At 39.5% G+C, this 21638-nt stretch overlaps 1 protein-coding gene across 1 annotated transcript in view; it reads left to right on the plus strand.

Moving 5' to 3' along the window:
* dbpa (D site albumin promoter binding protein a) overlaps positions 1-21638 on the plus strand; it is a 37794-nt gene that overhangs the window by 4224 nt on the left and 11932 nt on the right. Inside the window, exons 2-3 of the mRNA XM_056399313.1 lie at positions 3977-4245; positions 5513-5708. Of these exons, the coding sequence (XP_056255288.1) occupies positions 3977-4245; positions 5513-5708 (465 nt within the window). The remainder of the gene's footprint in view (positions 1-3976; positions 4246-5512; positions 5709-21638) is intronic.

Below are 21638 nucleotides of genomic sequence, written 5' to 3' on the forward strand. Positions count from 1 at the left end.
TGCCTACAAATGCTCCATTCATGACTTCCTGTTAATATTGTAAGGTTATCGCATTACCCACGCTGTGATGCTACGGAAGAAAAAACATTGTCTTAGCAGTACTACCTAACAGTAAGCTTCATATACAGTACATATCACTATGTAGCCTAACACAGTGCCTTGTAGATCTTTAAGTCTTTCTCTCAACTACATCTCTTTCACATTATTAACCCTTTGTGTGTTTCTACATCCAAATACTTGCTTTTGCCTTAGTATACCATGTTAAAATTTTTTTACAATGACAATGCTTGGTATGTTTTTTTTTTTTTTTAGCACATCAGCTGTACGATCTGACCTTTGACTCACTGTATCAACATATTGGCCCAATAAGACGTACCAAAGCTCATAAAATCTGATTCGGAAAAATTATGTTTTATTTACTTATACAGAAAAACACACATGCTCATTGAAGCATTTTAAAGGTTTTAATAGTAAGCACAGGTTGTAAATGTGAATAGGTAATGGTAAAATAGAGATAATAAAATATTATACCATGATAAATCAAGGTATATACAACTATTTACATCAAAAAGCAGGAGTAACCACAGGCGTTTTATTTACTCTCTACTCTTATTAACAGAGTGTGAAGGGTTCCTGAAAAGTGCAAAGTAACATAAAAAAGGTACAATTTCGTTTCCTTCATTTCCCCCCAAAACCCTCCAACTCAGAATGCCACATGAACAGTTAAGCATGTGTTTGCCATCTTGCTTATTCACCGGAGACAAGCTAACATTAGGTGCAAAACAGACTATCCTACCTTATTACATAATAGCATTTTAAACTGCTAGCATCGCTCTTCCAGCAGCACCACAGCTGTTTTATTTAGCCTGTTGAGTCTATTTTATTTAATGTGCAGAACCAGAGCATCGAGCCAAAACGTTGAGCACTTGTTGTAACTGACAGACGACAAAATGGAGGTGACTGGCGAGCAACTGGAGCCGTGCAGCGAAGGTGTTTGTGCTTGTTTGTGGAGAAATGGCTCATAATCATGAATACAATAGTAATCTGTGCGTTCAGTCTGAGTTTTGTAATGAATACACAGGAGATTGAGGAGAAACTGGCAGGCAGATGATGATGTGGACGGTGATGATAACAGAGATTATGAGGGACATGAATATGGTGGCCTCGACTCTCTGCTCTGCTGTTTTCCTGCTGTTTTCCCGCTGTAATCTTTCATGTCTTCATGTTCTTTAATCCCTTTAAATTTAAATTTCCGGCCTTCCTCGTTGCTCTCCCTCAGCCTCTGTAGCTTGTTCCCTCTTTCTCATTACTCTCTCTGGCTCTGTCATCCCAGCCCAGTTAAATATGCTCTTTTATTACTATTTTATTGGGTTTTATTATTCAGTGTGCCATTTATTCAATATGCACTTTTGGAGACACAATTCTTTAGAATAATATTACCAAAGGATCAGAGAACAAAACAATCACTGTAGCTTTTTCCGTACAGTGTTTCAATTAAATCAGGTTCATGTTTTATTTGCAGGATTTCCTTTTATTTTTTTCTGCTGATGGTTTATTGATGCCTGAAGTTTGTATCTATCTTTCCATTGCACTCCCTCCCTCACTGTGGGGGGGTCAGAGTGCAGGGTCAACTTTATCTATGGATGCCTTTTAATGATTGCAACTAAGTGCTTTGCAGAAAGCAATGGACAGAAGCTGGTGTTCAGTAAACAACAGTGCAGCCTCTGGAGCTGTTTGTTGATGCTTGTTTGTCTTTTTAAATGATTATCTGACATAGTATTCACACAATTGTAAATGCATTATTCCTCCTGTTTGAGCTCCAGCAGAAGTCTCATCAGTCAGATATTCCTGTCTGCAGATAAATGCAGGAACACCTCACAGATCTGGAGCTGGAACAAAGTGATTGAAGGGTGGTCTGTCCATCTGATTTTACCCCAAATCAGTCACGTTTTTAGTTTTTTTTTTTAATTGAAACAAATTAACAGAACAAGGTCCAAGAAAAGAGCCAGAGCTTTTGGAACCAAATGTCCATTTTGTGCCTTGCTCAAGAGCTCTCAGAGGGCAGTTCAGTCTCATGGTGGTTGTGTGTACCAGCAGTGTGACCAGGTGCACGACAATTATTGTATTTGTACAATAATTCAAGTATTTGACTAATGTATGATCAATGATACTAAAAACGTGATAATAATTCAGTGTGTCATGGTGTCATAGTTTTTCATGACAGTAAAAGGGTATAGAGCTGAATTGTCACCAGTAGACGTGGTGTGCACGATGTCACAGACCTTCAGCCCTCGCTGCCATTTGCAGCTTAAAAACAAAACCTTTGGTGCTTTACACTCTGGATTCTGAATGTTCGATGTCTTTTTGCAATTATCTGGTTTGTTGCATAGTCTCGTATAATGATGAATAATAAAACATAACATCATCAAGTCGGCAAGAGTAATTACAGTTACACAGAAATAAGAAGCAAAATCCCTGAGTGTATTGAATTGAACTGGAGAAAATAATGTGTTATGACGTCCTTCAAAAGTCACATAAGCTGTTTCCCAATTCAGGCGCTGCATCCTTTCGGAGGACGCGGTCCACGAAAGGTCTGGCCTAACTGTCATAAACCGCGAAGGGTGAACTGAAATAGTCTTTGGATAATTTTCGCTTTGTGTCACCATCTGCAGTAAAGCGGGGCTCCTGTCACCTGGCAACCTTGATCACACATGACTTTTTTTTTTTTTTAACAAAAACATGAGGTGTTGAGACTCTTGGTTTTTTAACAGTTGCCCCATTAGCTGATGAACTGAGCTGAAACCCAGCTCTCACATTTAAAGGTGGCTCTGTCATTATTTTCATTACTGGTGTGAAATCAATTTTGGGATAAATTGGGCCACGAAATATCTACCTGTCAGAGCCTTCACAGCCTGAAAAAAGAAAAGTACATTTTTTGGTTGCGTTTGAAGGAGCCTTCGAAATCGGGACAGCGTAGTCGTGCCACAGTGATGCAATCAGTCTTCAAATGCAGCCTCCAAAGATGCGGCCCTCGAGGGACAAGCTTTAGTCTCCATATAACACACACTGAATGCATTGAACAGACAGTAAGGTATGGTAGCCCAGTGTTAACTCACATTGGCGCTGGAAGAAAGAACGCTTGTTTGTAGGTGTACATAGAAAACAAATGGCACGGTTGTTTTTGATGTGCATCACACACCACCCTGTGTTGCCCTTAGGGGCTCAAACCTGGGACCATCTGGCTACCAGACATAACTTTAAGCACTTAATTGAAGTACAGTGTGTGTAGGAATATTTCCAAATAATCAATTTGTCTCAAAACTTTAATGTGTCTATAACTATACCAATTAGTGATATCATTTATAGTTGCGTATCGGTGGGGGAAATACAAAAACTGCTTACATGCATATTTCTTACTTGCTTTACTTCAGGGTCAATTAATCACAAAACCTCTTATTACAAATCTGAGTTATTTTTTAAAGTAAAAAAATGTTTTTAAAATGTTATGACATTTTTTTCTAAATAGTGTTGGAATAAAAGGCTGAATTAGTTTGACAAGTGCTTCACATTGGGTTTCATTCTTACATCAATAAATCATTGCACTGGATTAGTCTGAGGACAGTTTAATTACAGTAAACTAATGAGTGTATTGTGGATGAGATTATCAGCCTTTCACTGCACAGTTAGACTCACATTTAAAATCTGCTGGATTGTTCTGCTGCACAAATGTAAATATATTCAATCTCTGATACTAAAACTTGTTCCATTTCCACATTTCTAACTGCATAGTTTCACGTTATCTTATCTTGTCTGACTGGATATCAGTTGTCATTGGCTCTTATCTTTCCTCTTGCCCTTCAACACAAACATAGAGAGCGGGAGGAGCGATAAGTGTTGTTACCCTATGTGGTCAGAAAAAAATTCAAAACATCGCCACAGCTAAATTAAACAAACTCTTTATCCTCCTTCTCTACAGACAAAGACAAGCCCTCAGACTCTGATGAAGACTCAATGGGTGTTAACACCGGAGGGCCTGGTGGGGTGGGAGGAGCCCCGGGCTCTGGCGCCCTGCGGCCCAACTCCCAGTCGGCCTTCCTGGGCCCTCTGCTGTGGGAGAGGACCTTGCCATGTGATGGAGGCCTGTTCCAGCTGCAGTACATGGACCTGGAGGAGTTCTTGACCGAGAACGGGATGGGGATGCATACCAACGGACCCAGCTCCACAAGCGCCCAGATCCCCTCCCAGGTAAAGCTGACGAAGACCAAAAGCTTCACAAACTTTACTTCAACCTGCAAGAACAAGATTTATTCTATTTTACAAGGTACAAGTAGAGTATAAAGCTAAACAAGGAACACAGTTAAAAGCAAAACACATTGCTCCTACTGGATGAGCACTAAATACTGACACATATTTGAATACACATATATTGTATTTACCCCCAGAGTAGTCCCACTATACAGTTCAAAGGCATGTCAAGATTATTGGCACCAAAATATGAGCTAATCTGCTTGCAAGCCAGAGAGTGACATTGGTTTGTTTAGCCTTCAGGGCCACAAACGTCCATCCAAATGTGACCTGCTTTCTGTCCTCAAAGTTGTGCAGCAACAGTTGACAGACTTTGCACAAATTTATATTCAGTAAAATAAAAAATAAAAATCTCACACTGAGCAGCTGAAAACCTTTGATTAGATAGAGAAAACCAATCATTAGCTTGTTAGGTCCCAGACTAGCTAGTTAGCTTGCTAGTTAGCAGGTTAGCATACTAGCTTAATTGCTCTCAAGCTAGTTAGCTTGCTACTTAGCACTTAGCTTACTAACTAGCTTGTAAACTAGTTAGCTTGCTCATTAGCAGGTTAACTTACTATCTTGCTCGTAAGACAGTTGGCTTACTTGTTAGCAGGTTAGCTTACTAACCTGCTCGTAAGCTAGTTAGCTTGCTTTCTAGCGTGTTCATCACCCTGTGTTAATATCATACAGACTTTAATCACAAGCAGTAGAATGGGAAAATAGTTCACACCAATCTTGTCGTTGCATTTCTCAGAATTTCTTACGGCTACGGTAGCTCCCTCTCGACAAAAAGAACGACAGATGTGTCACCAGACTGACGGCATAATGACTGAAAATCTAACATCACTGGTAGTCAAACAAAATCCAGCTGTAGTATTCATGTCATGTCTTCTCAGAGCACTAAGGGTCAATAACAGTTTGCCTATCATTTCAAAACAGAGAACCATTGTCTTCACTTGGCATCGCTCAAAATGTCAACAAGAAGCCCTGTTGTCTGGGCCAAAGATTACATTTTCTCTCTTAAGTTGAGCTCTGTAATCTCTTATGGGTGGAGAGGTGGCCATGTCCAACACCTGAATTTAATTTGAGTAAATTGGATGAATCCATAGCAGCTCAGTTAGTAGTGTTTTTATGCAGCTCTCTGGTCTCCATGTAGACTAATGATACAGTTCACAGACTTTTGAAGAAGAGGTTTTATTTTAATTTTTCTGGTTTCTCCTCCCAGAGTTCCCAGTCGGCAGTCCCCAACCAGAGCTCCCAGTGCCCTCCCACCTCTCCTCCACCCTGCTCCTCCTCTTCCTCCTCCATGTCCTCTTCATCCTCCTCTTCCTCGCTGCTGGGACTTGAGACTGTTCAGCCACAGCCGCCACCACCACCTCAACAGCAGCAAAGCATGATGGGAGGACCTGAGTGTCTACATGGTGAGTGATTGTAGATTTTCAAAACATCACAGCAGTGAGCTGAGAGGAATCTGGGGGCACAGTCAGTCAGTTTAAGACCCTTTTTAATTGAATTTGACGAGTTAATACATTGTTCATTGGTTATTTCCTTCATCAGTGAGTCCAAAGACTATCAAACAGGAGGAGGTTGTAAGAGGAAATGGTTTGGTATCTTTAAAATCTTAAAAATGAATAGAAAATAAACAACTTCCTTGTTAGAAATGAAAAATCTTTTCTTCCTGTAGCTCACAACAGTGAGATTAAAACTAAAGTCATGTGAGAAGGAGACAGTTCTGCGGCAGCTAATGCAGTCAGACACATATGAAGCTGCAATATGCAAAAGCCTCAATGTGATCTGGCAGTAATGAGGACACAGATCTGATACATTAAACCCAGTTCAACCGTTCGACTCCTTCAATAATAACCAGAGTAGGATTGTCTCTAATTATATCCCCGTGTGATAAATGGCTGACGCGCTGTTCTTAGGCCCTCCACGGTTCTATCCACCAGCCTGTTTTCACTCGTCATATATTCATAATTTATTGTTTCCTCTCTCTGCTGCCTTTGATATGAACCAGAGCTGCCACAACATCAGAAGTGCCTTTCTAGCTGTCCGTCTGTCTGTCTTTCTCTTATTTATTATTTTTTTCTCTTTTGGAGATTTCACAAGTCTGACAACTTCCAATTCCGACTAATTGAAACCACAGAGCCATTCTTGATAATGCTGACGGTCGTGTTTTTTGATTCCTGTGAACCACTGAGTAAATCACCACAGCTAATTTAGTGATGATTTATTGAAGACAGATTGCCACGTCTCTGTAAATGTTAATTGATTGCATAGACATTTAAAGGAAGGATGAGACAATATGTGGACGAGTGCGTGAAGTAGACGATTGGAGACCAAACTTTTTTTGTGTGGTCTGTGTTTGAGTTGTTTTAACTGTTTAAACTTATTTTGTGAATTTTATCTTGACATGAAAGTTTTACTGAATTGAATCAACTGAGAGAGACTTGTTTGATCATATTTTATTTATTCAAGTAAAGGCAGAGCTGTGTGAGTGTGTGTGTACGTAAAAATAGGTACCTATCTGTAAAGCTGCAGCCAATCATGATACAGTTTGGCTTTAAGTGAGTTTTCTGGAGACAAGTACTTGATTAAGGATAAACTCAGTGGGGCTGGCACTTTACAAAAAGTCAAGTTTGAAGGAATTTGAACTGGTGCATAATTTATTCACACTAATTTGAAAACAAACCATAAGTAAATGGGCAAAGCTGAAAGTAAATTGAAGAGTGGAACACAAGGAAAACTAGTTTTTGCTCAGAGACTATACATATTGAATTTGACCGGCTCATTACAGTTTGAATATTCATTTATTCTTTCTGGATGTTTGAATTTTAAATATAAAGTGACAGCCCTAAAATGTATGTATCACATGTCCCTTCCCTCGCTGTTGTCTCAATCTTTGTAGAGCCATATGAAAGCATTAAGGTAAACCTGTATTGGCTGTTTTTTTTTTTTTTGCCAACTTCGGTTTTTGGTCTCTTCCATCGTGTGTCACCAAATGTGACAAATCAGAAAAGTTTACCAACTAGTAGCTAACTGTGTCTGTCCTTTCAATAGTGAACAGTGGGATTGTGAGAGTGAACCAAAGCAGTAAAGATTGCAGCCGTAAAAAACAGAAAAAAGTTAAAAGACACTAAAACGCATTGTAGAGCTGAGAAAAACTGCAGATATGGATGATTATTGTATGTGTGTTCATCGTTTTCACCTCATACAGTCATTTGATCCATTGCTAATATAAAAACATCGATTAGTGCAACTTTGAAACACTAGTAGCTAGCTATCTTACAAAGTAGAGAAGAAGGAGATGAACATAATGTTGGTTAACCTCACCTCTGTTAAAGCTGCAAAACTACAAAAATATATTTATAATGAAATTGTGTAAAATAAAAACAAATTGTAATCCATATCTTTCACTTAAATTTCTCCTTTAGTTGTTCTAACATTAACATCAGCTTCCTGCATCGTATGACAATATTTAGAATAAATATTTATATCTTCATTGAAGCTGTATGAATTCTTTATACACATTGTTCCAAAATTCTGCCTGATATATCTGGTAGCCTCTGAAAGTTGTCAAGCTCTTTAACAATGCGAAATAAAGTTCTGCAGGTTTGAGTAGATTTGGCTGCACAGAATAAATGTGTAAAGATAAGTTTTCCCGTGGGCACTTTAAAGTTAAAGGGTTTTGTTGGTAGACATATTTGTTCAGAAACCTTTGCTTGACTCGGTTTTGATCATGTAGCGAAAATCAGCTCCGTACTTCATGTTTTTTTGTTATTCATACTTAAAGCTTTCATGCACTTTTCAAAAAATTTGAATACTATGAGAGTGCAGGATGAAGAGTTTCGACTCAGCTGGAGGCAGAGAGAGAAGAAGAAAAAAAAACAGAGAGAGAGACTGTAAGGGAGGGAGAAAGAGATAAATTGCCCAGCAGGATCAGATTCTGAGAAATCTTACTGGGACATTGTGTTTATCTTTTTTCTTCCGAGTCTTTAACAATAAGAGAGGAGATGTTTCACTGAAAACGAGCTGCGGAGAAGCTTGAAGAAGAAAATAAAACACAAAAAAAACTGTTGGAAAATGAGACACAGAGAGAAAGAGAGATGCATGAAAGAAAGCAGCAAAGCTTCAGCCTGGATAGAGCTGCTACACTGGATACTGCTGCAAGGCTCTGACTGTGTGTGTGTGTGTGTGTGTGTGTGTGTGTGTGTGTGTTCATATCTGCTCTCTGCGCTTCTGTAAGTGTCTATGAATATACACCATCCAGTGTGTGTTTTTGTGCGTGCATTTATGCCTTTAGACGTGCACATTTCTGCTTGTGTGTGTGTGCACTGAACTTTGAACGTGCATATCAGAGTGTCCTCTTTGTTTCGGCATTTGCATGCAACTGTGTAGGCTTTAATGTGAACATACTTTCATCTGTGTGTGTGTGTGTGTGTGTGTGTGTGTGTGTGTGTGTGTGTGTGTGTGTGTGTGTGTGTGCTCTTTACTCTGAATTATAAACACGTGACTGGGTTGAGCATGATGCATTCAGCCAGAAATCCCTCAGGTCGTTGTGGAGCTGAAGTGTTACTACAGAGCTGCAGAGAGGGAGAGAGAGAGAATCAACCAGAGAGATAGATGGAAAATAGACTGGAAATAATAATCTGATCCACATGCACATGTTTTAGTTTGATTTTAATTCATTCTGGGCAAAAATGAGAACGGCTCAGAGGGAAATGGATGCAGCTGTGGCTTTATAAGACACTCAGATGACATTTTTCACCTGTTTGGTCCCTAAAATGTTGTAAATTGCAAATATTTACATGAGTCAGGATGCAGACTGAGGTCGTCAGTGGAAAGTGGTCAAAATGGATGAAAACCGCATCAATAAAACAATTACTAAAGCAGCTGTTAGGTAACTGTAACTGCAAGAGCGATTATGTTTTCCCTTCTTTTCCTTACCTCACAAAGTCAGACCCTGGCAGGCTCAGTTTTTAGCCTGAAAATCGTCCTCTGAGAATCATCTGAGCCCAGGAGCGGGACTGAAACAGTGCTTTGATGTCATTCACTGTCTCCCAAAACCCCCAAACCTTGTGAATAAAGCTCATAATATTTAGTAAACTTTCAACTAGATTTTGCGTCCACACGAATCCTAATGGTTGTGTTTTCTGCTGGAATGAGGAAGAGCCTGGAAGCTTCACCACAATCATTACTGCCACACTTAAGAGAAAACATAGAGGAAATGAGACAGAGAATGCTAATGAGCCTTTGATCACGTCTGTTAAGTATGTCATGTAATGTGTATGTAAAATAGTTCATGGTGCAGATGGTATTTTAAGAATGTTTTTCATCTATATTTTTTTCGACGATTTCCTGCCTTTTCTCTTAAAAAACACAATTTATGAACAGATATTCAAAATCAATGTTCTGGCTTCAAAATGAAACATGATTCCCCAACTGGGTTTTCTATTTTACTTTGTATTATTCCGAAATTGATTTTTGCTGGATAATTTGGAAGAAATTCTAATTTTGGCTTTTTCAAATTTCTGTTAGACCAGTCAGAGACACGTTTGTCCTGTCCAGTGTGTGAAGAGTTCATGTCGATGTTTCAGTTCGTTACAGGAGAGAATTTGTCAGGTTTAACTTTGATCCAAAGTCATTTTGGTGAACACCCACTGATGATGCTCTCGATGCTCACTGAGCCAGAGAATTGATAAGAAGTTAAAGGAAGACGACCATGGGACTCGGGATGATGGGAGGATCATAGTCTATAGTTCAGACTGATCTATTTAAAATTGTGGTTCTGCAATGCCTTTTTTCTCTGTAAAGAACAATCATTTGTTTCATTGGCTCAAGGTCATAGCTAATGAATCATGAAACACTTACAAGCGGATAGAAGGAACCGAAATGAGTTGGGCTCAGCCTTAGAGATAGGGTGAGGTATTCGGACACCCTGAGGGAGTTTTGAGTAGAGCTGCTGCTCCTTCATGTGAAAAGGAATCTGTTGAGGTGGTTCGAGCATCTGAAGGATGAGTCCTTGGTGCCTCCCAGTGGAGGTCTTGCAGGCTCGTCCAATTGGTAGAAGACCCCGGAGCAGGCCCAGAACATGCTGGAGTGACTATATATCTCATCTGGCCTGGGAACGCCTTGGGATCCCCCAGGAGGACCAGGAAAATGTCACTGGGGAGAGGGACGTTTGGGATACGTTGCTTGGCCTGCTGCCACTGTGACCTGACCCCACATTAAGTGGTTGAAGATGGATGGAAGGATCATGTAGCACCTTGTTCAAATCAGGCTGCAGCTTCGAAATTTCCAGGTCAATTCACTCAGTCAGAAACCTTCCCAGTGTCGCACTGGCCACCGGGCATTCTGGGACAAATCCCGGTGGGCTGCTGCATCAGCAGGCTGGTTTACAATCAAAAAAATCCATAAAGTTTTTCCCGGTGCTGTCAGTCTTTTTACCCTCGCTGTGTACCTGTCATTCAGGGTCAATGGACAAATCCAGGACTGAATTTCTTTCCCCGTCCAACCCTGAACCTTCCTAATCAAAACCAGATTTTTAGCCTCAGTTTCCCATGAGCCTGTGCATCATGGAGGATGCAAGAACTCATTGAACTGTGATGTGAAAGCATCTGCTGCACTAGTTTTTCGCAGCTATTACAAAGGCGACCTTTAGGGCCGATCAACCACTAAACTGAACAAAGAGATTGCTCTGACTTAAAATCTACATCAGACATATAATTTGATGAATAAATAAAATAAGTTTGACTCACTGATGTCATCGGTTTGACACACGTGAGAAGCTTCACCTGGAGGCACCTGGAGATAAATCCCACCCAGATCTAATCTGTTAGTCTTTTGCTTGAGGCTGATCTGTGCTTCACACTTGATGGGAATCTGCTCAGTTTTTACAGACACATGAAGAGACTGACAGTGAAAGCAGAAGTGGTGAAGTTTGAGTGGGAAGTACAGACAATAACAAACAAGCAGATATATGAGAGAAAATATGGCTTCTATACATTTATAGAAACTTAAACAGGCAAACAGACCAGAGTTTACACACAGCAATTAAATTCAGAACTGTATTTTTTAAAGGATGCTTACATTTGATTTGCTTTGATTTATTTATGGCCTGGACAAGATTTCAGGCCTCATTATTTAATTATGTTTCATCCAAAGCTGAATCTTCAGCGAGGATAGGTTGATTTTGTCTGTGTGTGTGAACAACCACAAGAAGCTAATCTAAATGGAGCTCAATATCCCAAACGTATTGTAGTTAGTTGCTTTAAGTTGCTTTATTTAACAGGATTTTAGCCATGTATCCATTATTTCTGACTTCTTACACAAATACTTTACAACACACTTTCTACTACCTGATTGAACCCTTATAGCTCCAAACCAAAATGTGAACAAATATGGCAACAGTTGCTTGTGCAGCAGCGTTCTGACAGATGTTGACAGAGTTTGAGGTTGAGTACTGGAAGGAGGCTGATACTCTGATGTAATGCTTTTTGGTTTGAAAATGGATATACAAATGGCATTTTCTAGAATGCGATGAGTCTTTTTTTTAGTCTAACTTAATTTGTCTTGTCACTAGCACAACATATATGTACATGCTTTGTTAGTTGTTGAGAGTTAAGGCATATTCACAATGCAGAAAACTGGCTTCTGCAAACGTCTCTTCCATTATTGTGTATGTGGTGTAGTGTGACTGCTCTGCACAGATATCCACAGTTCAAGCTGAAACTTCAAATTTGTTGAACTTTGCCCCGAGCCGTGCTGACTTTGTGGGCACAGTCCGTCGCTGTATTGTCTGCCCATTGCTTGGACTGAAAGAAGCATGAAAAAGTGGTTACTTGTGTTTCTGAATTTCCAGAACTGTACAATTACAATCTGGGAGACCAGAAAAAAAGATATTTGCTTAGCAAGATGTCAGCATGCAGATACAACCACCAGATTTTTTCACAAAAACATGGTTAAACATGGTTGGAGTCTCTGAAACATAGCGAACTACTGCTATCAACTTGGTGCAGCGCCACCAGGAGCTCCAGAGATGTAACTACTGCACCAACCAACACTCAGTGCATTAAGACCCTTGTTTTTCCTCCATAAAACACCTTTAGATAAACCATGCTACTTATGTTAGCCTAACTCAATCGGTAGGCATCTTGGTATGAACAAAGAACAAAGAAGTGAACAAAGAAATTAATAGGAAATAGGAATAGGAATAGGGTCGAATAGGAACTGTGCGTCCACATTGATGGATAACATTATTTTGACAAAACTATTCCGACTCAAAGTCCACTTACCAGCTTCTTCTGTAGCTTTTAACCATATCACCCTGTCGTCATCAGCAGATAGCGTTTGCTCAGTTGTTGCTTTGTTGGATCTGTTGACACGTCAGTTGAGCAGCTTTAAACCGGCTAGACTGCACGTCAACACCCATCCATCTCTTGGATAGCTGAGCCAATTCCAATGTCAAATACAGATATACAACATGCAGCTAATATTGGCCAATATATGTCAGACTTGCTGGTTAATTAATTTAGCTCTGGTTGAAAGCTCTGGAAAAGCAAGTAAGTGGTCCTTGAGTTGGGATTATTGCCAAACTTCTATTTCCAAAGTAAAAAATGTTTTTGTTGTGTTATGTTTCTGGACATATTTACATAAAAAAATTCCAACTTATTAGCAAAGGCATCACTTATTTGCAGACGTACGAAGGCTAAAACAAACTGTGGTGACTCCTTCATAACGTGGTGTGTGTCATGTGCCACCATACTCAGTTGTAGAAAACACTGAAATTAAACATAAGAGGCTATAGTATAGTCAAAAGGCCTGAATTTTGCTGCATTGCTTCATCACAAGGGCTTCGATTTATAATGAGGTTGCAACAGTAGTGACAGCTTTTTGACCCATAATCCAACCAACTATTAGATTTTATCGTTAACATTTCTGTTCTTTCCACTGCTGAACCTAAAATATACCAAAACATACGCAGAAAAAGTCAGCAGTCAAACTACTGCAGCCTGTACTGTTCAACTGCAGTCACTTACTCTTGCAGATTTAAACACAGATTAGACAACCCTTGGCCTCAAGAACAATATATATGTTTTCTCCTTTAAAAATACAACGGCTTCCCCTCAAACAGAAACCAAATATCAGCGTCTAGACCAGAGGAATCCCAAATAAACCGGCTAGTGAAACAAGACATACATCAACAGTTTAAATTTGACATACACGTATTAAAAGACGAGTTTAGCTTAATCTGGACTGTGCGTTGTTTAGGAAACGAGCTGACGTCCTGTCTCTTTAAAAGAAGAGAGTGCAGGGATAATGCCACGCTGAGGCATTCAGTGATTTAACATTCAGGGCTGTGATTAATCCTGGTGAGGGAAGGGTTAAACAAGACACTGACTCTGCACTCTGTAACACTGCACAGAGAGGGAGAGAAAGTGTGTGTGTGTGTGTGGGGGGGGCTTCTGGAGGGGGAGAGCGAGAGCCCAGTCAAGAGTGTTCGCTTTGCATGTTTTGAAACCTCTCTCTCTCTCCCTCCCTCTCTCTCTCTCTCTCTCTCTCTCTCTCTCTCTCTCTCTCTGTCTCTCACACGCTCGGGCCATGTGCGGCTGCCACCTCACGTGCCGCTGCAGAAAGTATTGGAGCGAGAGAGCCAGCATGCGAGAGAGAGAGAGAGAGATCAACGACAAGGGAAGGGAGGGGCTGGAGGAGGAAAAACAGAGCGAGGAAGAAGGAAAGTGGAGGGAGATAGAGAGAGAGAGAGGAAGCAGTGGAGATTACAGAGCGAATAAACAGGACGAAGCAAAGAAGGAAAAAAGATACAGAGAGGAAGATTTTGAATAGAATTTTAAAAGTGATCTTTATTTATCAGAATATATACTATTTAAAAAGAAGACATAATACATGTACAAATTCACCATATCAGCATGTGTAATAATAAGTCCGTCCTGTGCCAGAGAGGCAACATCAGTTCAATTAGAAACCACCCAGGTCCTGGATTCAACAAGTCCTCCAACCTGAGTCACAAAATCCTCCTTCCAAAGCTTTGATCTGATTCGATCTGATGCCCTTATTGGCCGTGCAGCATCACTTTTTAGCACCTTCTAAAAGCGCAAATGACCTTTTTAGGAAATTAATAATATGACCTTTATTTGGCTCAGACGCCTCTACGGTTAAATGCAGCACACACCGGTGGCATGTTGCATGTGTAGGGAGGCACTACTGCCCTGTTTCTCTCGATGACGTGTGTTTGCTCTTTGAAAAGAATCTGAATCTGCATCTATTTATTCAGTCTGAATGTTGCATCCAGTGTGTGTGTGTGTGTGTGTGTGTGTGTGTGTGTGTGTGTGTGTGTGTGTTTGTGTGCACACTTACGGGTGTCAGTTGATGCATGACAACACTTTAAGGTCATGTCCAGACCTCCGTGACGCACTCCATTGGTGAATCGACTACATGCAAGTGCACATTCCTTTTAGCTTACTCTTTAATATGAACAGAATAATCCTTCCATCGACCTCATGATCATGAAGATGGAGGACGAAATGATTGTGGATCGACACGTTTAGAGTTGTAAATCCCAGTCTCATCGTATCATGAGTTGTTTTCTGATAAACCTTCGTACTCATGAATCTGTAGCTCAAACTGGCCTACATCATATGTCATGGTCTCACCTGTACCTGAAGCAGCTTGCAGGTTTTCATGAAGTGGACAGATTATGTCCAGGCAAGTAAAACTACTTGGTTATGGTGAGGGAAAGATTGTGGTCATGTTTAAAAGAATGCAGAATGCAGTTGTTATTCCTCCGCACGGCGAGGGATTATTTTCTTGGGTTGTCCGTCTGTACGTCCCATCCTCACAAAGGTGAGATATCAGTAAAAATTTCAGTCAATAGTAGGGATGTCCTGATCAATTTTCTTTTGCTGATCTAATATTTATCTACATCTACATAATACATCTGCGCAGAGCACCAAAGAACGTCCATATTAAAACCAGAACAGCAGTGAACTACAGGGTTCCTTTGATTCTCCTGCTTCAGTATGTTGTGTTGTATTTGTGCAGAGCAGCGTCAGTGTAGATCTGCTTTAAAAGGAAGCTTTACAGTGGAGTTAGAAAATCTCTTTTTAGCCACAGAACAAACAAAATGCTGAAGTTCAAATGGAGCTTTTTCAAACAGCAGCAGCACTATAGAATTACCTGCAAAATCTCGGAGCATGTGGCGGCCTTCTTTACATGTCTGCTCATGTCATGTGTCCAGGGGCCCAGCGTCTCATAATCTGATCTGACCAAAGGCAGAGAGAGAGAGTGGTGATTTAGAAAGATGAGAGAGAGGGAGAGGGAGAGAGAGAGAGAGACAGAGAGAGAGAGGGAGAGAGAGAGGGAGGAGAGGGAGAGAGAGAGAGAGAGACAGAGAGAGAGAGAGAGAGAGAGAAAGAGAGACAGAGAGGCGAGGACACTACTATCTCCACACTGTGGTGACATAACTCCCAGTCAGTGTGTTGACATAAGGAACAAGCCTCCTGGGGTGTGTCACCTGGACTGAATTGTTTCTGGTTTGTGTGTGTGTGTGTGTGTGTGTGTGTGACTGTTTGTTTTGCACACTCATGTGAATGTGCACGTGCCTGACAGTGTGTTTGTTTGTGTGTGCAGAAGGGAGTCCGAGCCTGCCAGGGTGTGTACATGAATGTTTGTGTGTGTGTGTGTGTGTGTGTTCAGTGTCTGACGGTGTAACTGAAATGACAGAGACAAAAAACAGATGTTGAAGTATAATAATAAAATCAGTGTGGTTTAAAATGATCATGTTTATGAAAATGAATTTTTATGAAACATTTAAGATTAAAATTAATTTCTTTTACATAATGATTATTGAAAATTAATATAATTTGATGTAGAAAATAATGTGTTTGTGCTTGTTTGTATCATAAACAGCCATCTGGTACATCTTTAAAAAATACAATTCACTATTCAAACTAAAAATGAAAAAATTACATAAAAAACCATGGTGTCCATCTGCAAGCAAGTGCTTCGGAGTGTGTATGTGTGTTAATGTGTGTGTATGTACGTATGAGTGGTGCCGAAACCATTAGTAAATAAGACGACTAATAGAATATTAATCAACATATTTGATAAACAATTGATTGTTTAAGTTTATCAAGTAAAAAGGGGAAAAATTTAATGAAAAGATTTTTTTCTTCAAGTTTTATATTGTTGTAAGTGGAATTTTTAAAAGGTTGTAAACTGACAGAGAGACACAACTACACACTGTTTTTAGTGACAGTTCACAAACTAAAAATGGTCAATCAATCAATCAATCAATCAAAAGAAAGTTAATCGATAATGGAAATAAATTGCTGTGATCAGAGACAGATCTTCCATGTTCTGAAGGATGTGATGTGTTGAAGACAGAGGCAGAAGTTAAAGATAGGCAGACAGGAGCAGTGGTGAGGTGCTCGAGGGCCCGCCTCTCTGTTTACATTACAGGGAGGGAGCCCTCCTTATGTAACACACTTCCTATATCACATCACATGTTGTGTTTCCAGCTCGTGTTTTTCTGTTTGGCACAAACAGCTGCTCACGGTTCATGTTCATGTTGTCCTCTCAGAGCTGGAGACAGAGATAGATGACACTGATCTGAGTCTTTAACTCATCACTATTAATACTGACACTACTACTGTTGCTGCTATTACTACAAGTAGTACTGTGACTGTGATGTTAGTATAGCTGCTACGGCTGACTACTGCTGCTGTTAGTACTTGAGACTACATATACTACTGCTGGTACTGCTGTTAGTACTGCTGCTGAAAGTGTTATACAGATAAAAGTACTATACTGCTAGTAGGCTACAATGCTAATGTTGTTTTTATATTGCTGCTAAAAATTACTGCTATCACCACTACTACTGCTAATACTGCTGTTTGTACTGAAACCACTACTTCCAGTACTGCACGTACTACTATTATTGCTAGTACCATAAGTACTACTACTACTACTATGACCAATACTCATGCTAGTACTGTTATTGCTGTTAGTGCTACTAACAGTAATAAAAGTACTCACAGCAGTAATAGAAGTAGCACTGTTATTAGTCTAAGTGCTACTGCTACTACTACTACAATGACTGTCAATAATATTTTTAATACTGCTACTACTACTGCTATTAGTACTCTTGCTGAGCCTGCAAATACTACTGCTATAGTACTGCTGCTGAGAGTACTGGTTTTACTTCTACTGCCAGGGCTAGTACTACTACTATTACTGCTAGTACTCCTATTAATAATATCAGTATTGCTGCTATAACTGTTGGTGCTACTACTAAAGTAGAAGAGTAATAACAGTACTAATAGCACTAGTTGTAGTACTGTTAACAGCTGCTACCAATACAATGACTACTAGTAATGTTTTAATACTGCTACTACTACTACTGTCAGTAGACCTACCTGCCCCATTAGGTTACAGCTTCTGCTAGTACTAGTACTACTGCTCGTGGCTGTACTAGTACTTTTATTATTACTCCACTACAACTGTATAACTTTACCACAGTATTTTTACTTCTTCTGCCATTAGTACTAATACTACTAATACTAACTGCCACAGCTGCTGTTACCTCTAGTACTGTTATTGGGGCTAGCCTCTATTGCTATTACCACTGTCAGGATTATTACTGTAATTAAAGCTTATGCTGCTGCCGCTACTGTCATTACTATTACTACTACTATTACTACTACTTTTACTACTACTATTACTACTACTACTACTGCAGCCTGTTGTAGCCATTCCCTCTTTTCACCCTTGTTTCTGGCTATGACTTGTTTTCTTGTGATTGTTATTTGAAATGATTCATTATTGGTTTTATTCTCTCATCTTATTTAAATGATGTTCTGCTGTGATATTAGTTCATTAATATTTTTCATTTGTTTGAAAGTGCTGCCTAGTTCAGTTGTTTTTTTTTTCAGATTAAAGTAAGCAGAGTGTGAGTCAGTCTCATAATTCAGCGCTCCAGTTAATAACTGACACCAATAATCATGTAACTGTACCCCTTACAGCGACTAAATATTGTAGTGTGTCATCTTGTTTTTAACAGAGATGCTCCATTGTCCAACCTGCTCTCATGACTAAATCTAATCTTTTGTTTTGTTTTCTGTTTGTTTCTGTTGTATTTTTGAAAAACAATGTGAAAAATAGTTAGTTTGAAATATAAAAAGGACGTCAGCTAATGCAAAAAGTTATTATAACTCCTATTTGTCAGTGTGACGGCTGAAATAAAACCATTTAGACAAATAAGAAGTCGACTGGACATCTCGGTTTCGGAGCTAATGGAGCCAGTAATTGCAGTTTAAATGTGGTGAAGTGCTTAACTTTAATGAAAACTCACTGAGGAAGAAAATAAGTGACTTAAAAGCCGTTGAAAAAGTTCACAAAAATCTACTCAATTACAGTAATCAGAATGGATGTTAATTGTTATCCTCCATCCTTGTATAATTAGCATAATTACCACTTTCCTGGTAATTGCATTGTTTCCATTTATTACATAAGAAAGTAGTGAAACAGGAAGAAGCTTAAACAGACGTAAAGGAGACAGCTTCATCCTGCTGTAGGAGAGTGATGATGATAACGATGATTATGATGATGATGATGATGATGATGATGATTATGATGATGATGATGAGTCTGTGATGCTAAGTGTGTTAGAAGAGACTGTAATTGCATCTTTATTTGACCTTCTTCGCCTACTTCCACTTCAGTTTTTGGTTTCCCTACATTTCCCAAAATGCCTTTTTTTTTTTTTTTTTCCACAACCGTCCAGAGAGCAGCAGCAGCGAGTTTGTTGCATTTCAGCTGTTGGTTTGATGTGTGGGCGGATCAAGTGAAAGTATAGTTAGATCAAGCAAGCGATTAGTCAAGAGGAAGAGTTGCTCACCTGACTCTCAAACCTCAGCTCGTCTATTTTCTGCCTCTGTGGGCGTCTCTGCCCACCACAGCCGATTCCTCCTGTGTGATCCCAGAACATTGGAGCAAAATGGCGGCTGGAGAGAGAAGCGGTTTGATTTTAAAGGACAGAAGCCAAAAAAAATCCCCCCCCCCGACTTTTTTTTTTATTTAAACATTTTGAAAACAGCCTCTCAAAAGTTTGAGAGAAAGAACTTTGAAATCCAAATTCGTCAGTCTGCCTGAGTTCACTCCATCCGAGCATCAACACTTCACATCCTGAGGTGGATCCTGTGATGAAGAATTTTAGACAATACAGCAGTTGTTTTAAGAATGAAGGATTTCAGCCAGGTTTTCTGGACCTGATAAGAATGTGAACAAGAAGCGAAGGCTCTTATTCTAAACCGTCAAGTCCTCGAATTTCACCAAACGAGACCTTCAAAGACCTTGAAAAATCTTGAGTGTGGCAGAGTTGATGCAGGAAGTTTAGTGTTGCAGTTCTGGTAATTACAAACAGTGACATTTGCTACATTTGTTTAAGATAACACTTTATTTTACTTGGCAAGTAGTTTGGTGCTAATTACAGGGAAAAAAAGTTTTAATAAATTTACATTTAATCCCCAGGGACTATTTATTACTCATTTATTAACTATTTGAAACTTTATTCTTCGTTTATGCGTATTTGTTTGTTGGTTTGTAAAGATATTTCACATTTTGCACGTGACGCCCACCTGCCATCCTCTGAATAAGATTGTGCTAGCTTAGCATTTAGAAATAACTATAATAAGTTCCCTAAATTTATGGTTCTTTTCTTTCCAGGAAACTTCTTAGTAGATTATTTGGAAATTTGGAGAATCAGGAAATTCTGTAGTTGGCTACTGAAAAATATTTCATAAACTTCCTTTCAACTTTCATAGAGAAATTCTTCATTGTTCATTAATTGGAAAATGCTCCACACACATTTTATTTTACAGCTCTGGTCTGTTAGGTATATGTTCGTAAATGTAACTGCTTAGTCTGTGAAATTTTATAGAATGGAGTGTGTTTTATTTCTTGATCATCATCAGTATGAAACACAAAACTACAGCATGCAATTCAACCATTATGCATCATATATGCAAATGAATCAATATTTCCCAATATTACCGAGCAGATATATAATGTATAGTAGCTCAAAGTCATGGAAAATCCAAATTGAGATTTTCTTGTCTTTCTAGGAAACTGATGTCTGTTTATGAACTATTTGCCATTTACCTCCTTCATAAGTTACTAGTTCTTCTCTTAAAATATCACTTATAACGAGCGAGTACTTCCCTTATAATTTCTACCAAATTGCGAAGGCCTGTCTTGGAAATATCCTCGCAATTTACAGCTAATTTCAGGAAATTATGAAGAAATTTTCCAGGAAATTAGATGGAAAATACAGGACCTGTAAAATAATGTGTTACCTGAATATCATATTGTCGGGTATGTGGTGCTTCAATCCAAAAATAACATCACTCTATACAGTATTTCAGCCTTCCAGCTGAATTCATAGACATGAGCAGACTGGAGGAGAGACTGACAGGCAGAGCGACAGGCAGAGAGAGAAAACCACATAATCTCAGCTAAATTAATGAAAGCAGAGAGAGAATCCGAGAGTCGGTGGCTGCTTCCCTCCAAATGGCTCCTGCTCACAGACAGGAAATGAAGCCAGGCGAAGCCGCGGCTTGGCGACTGTTTACCCGGCAGCAGTGGGAGCCGTGTTCTTGGATCGGTTTCAACTTTTTGCCTAAAATGGTTGTTATTAGGATGGGGCTTTGGGCAGACTTATCCAGGATCAGCCCTGTCCAGCTGCCAGAGAGTCAGATCAAGCCAGCAGCAGTTCATCTGATAGAGTCCGCTGCCTCAAACAGATGGACCGGAGGATGTATGGATGGATAAAGGGCGGGGTCGGGTGGGGGTTATGGTACATTGCATTACGGTTAATGCTGTAGACGGCACTTGCATCCAAAGAGATTCATGATGACAGTATGCATGTTTGCATAAATATGTGTACAGTTCATATGTAGCATGTACTGTAAGGATGGATAGATGTAGGGTTGCAGTGATAAGGATTAAATTCATAATCTAGTCGTGGATCAATCTGTTTTAAGGATTGTTCAATGAACAGTTTGATCAATAAAATGTGAGAAAGCTGTGTATATGCAGGATCGAGCTTACAGTTTGGTGTCTTCAGATTGTCCAACCATCTGTCCAAAAATATTCAAATCACAAAGAGAAGCAGGAAATCCTCAGTGTGGTCAGTCTGGAGAAGAGAAAAAGAGGCGTTAAAGCTGCCAACACAACACTGCCGTATTATGATTATTAGATTAAAGATGCTAAAAAATGAGGAGTCAGGTGATAATTATCTATCAGTTTGTCACAACTAGGAACCCCTTCTCACATTA

Source organism: Seriola aureovittata, chromosome 16 (assembly GCF_021018895.1).
Source record: "Seriola aureovittata isolate HTS-2021-v1 ecotype China chromosome 16, ASM2101889v1, whole genome shotgun sequence".
NCBI lineage: Eukaryota > Metazoa > Chordata > Actinopteri > Carangiformes > Carangidae > Seriola > Seriola aureovittata.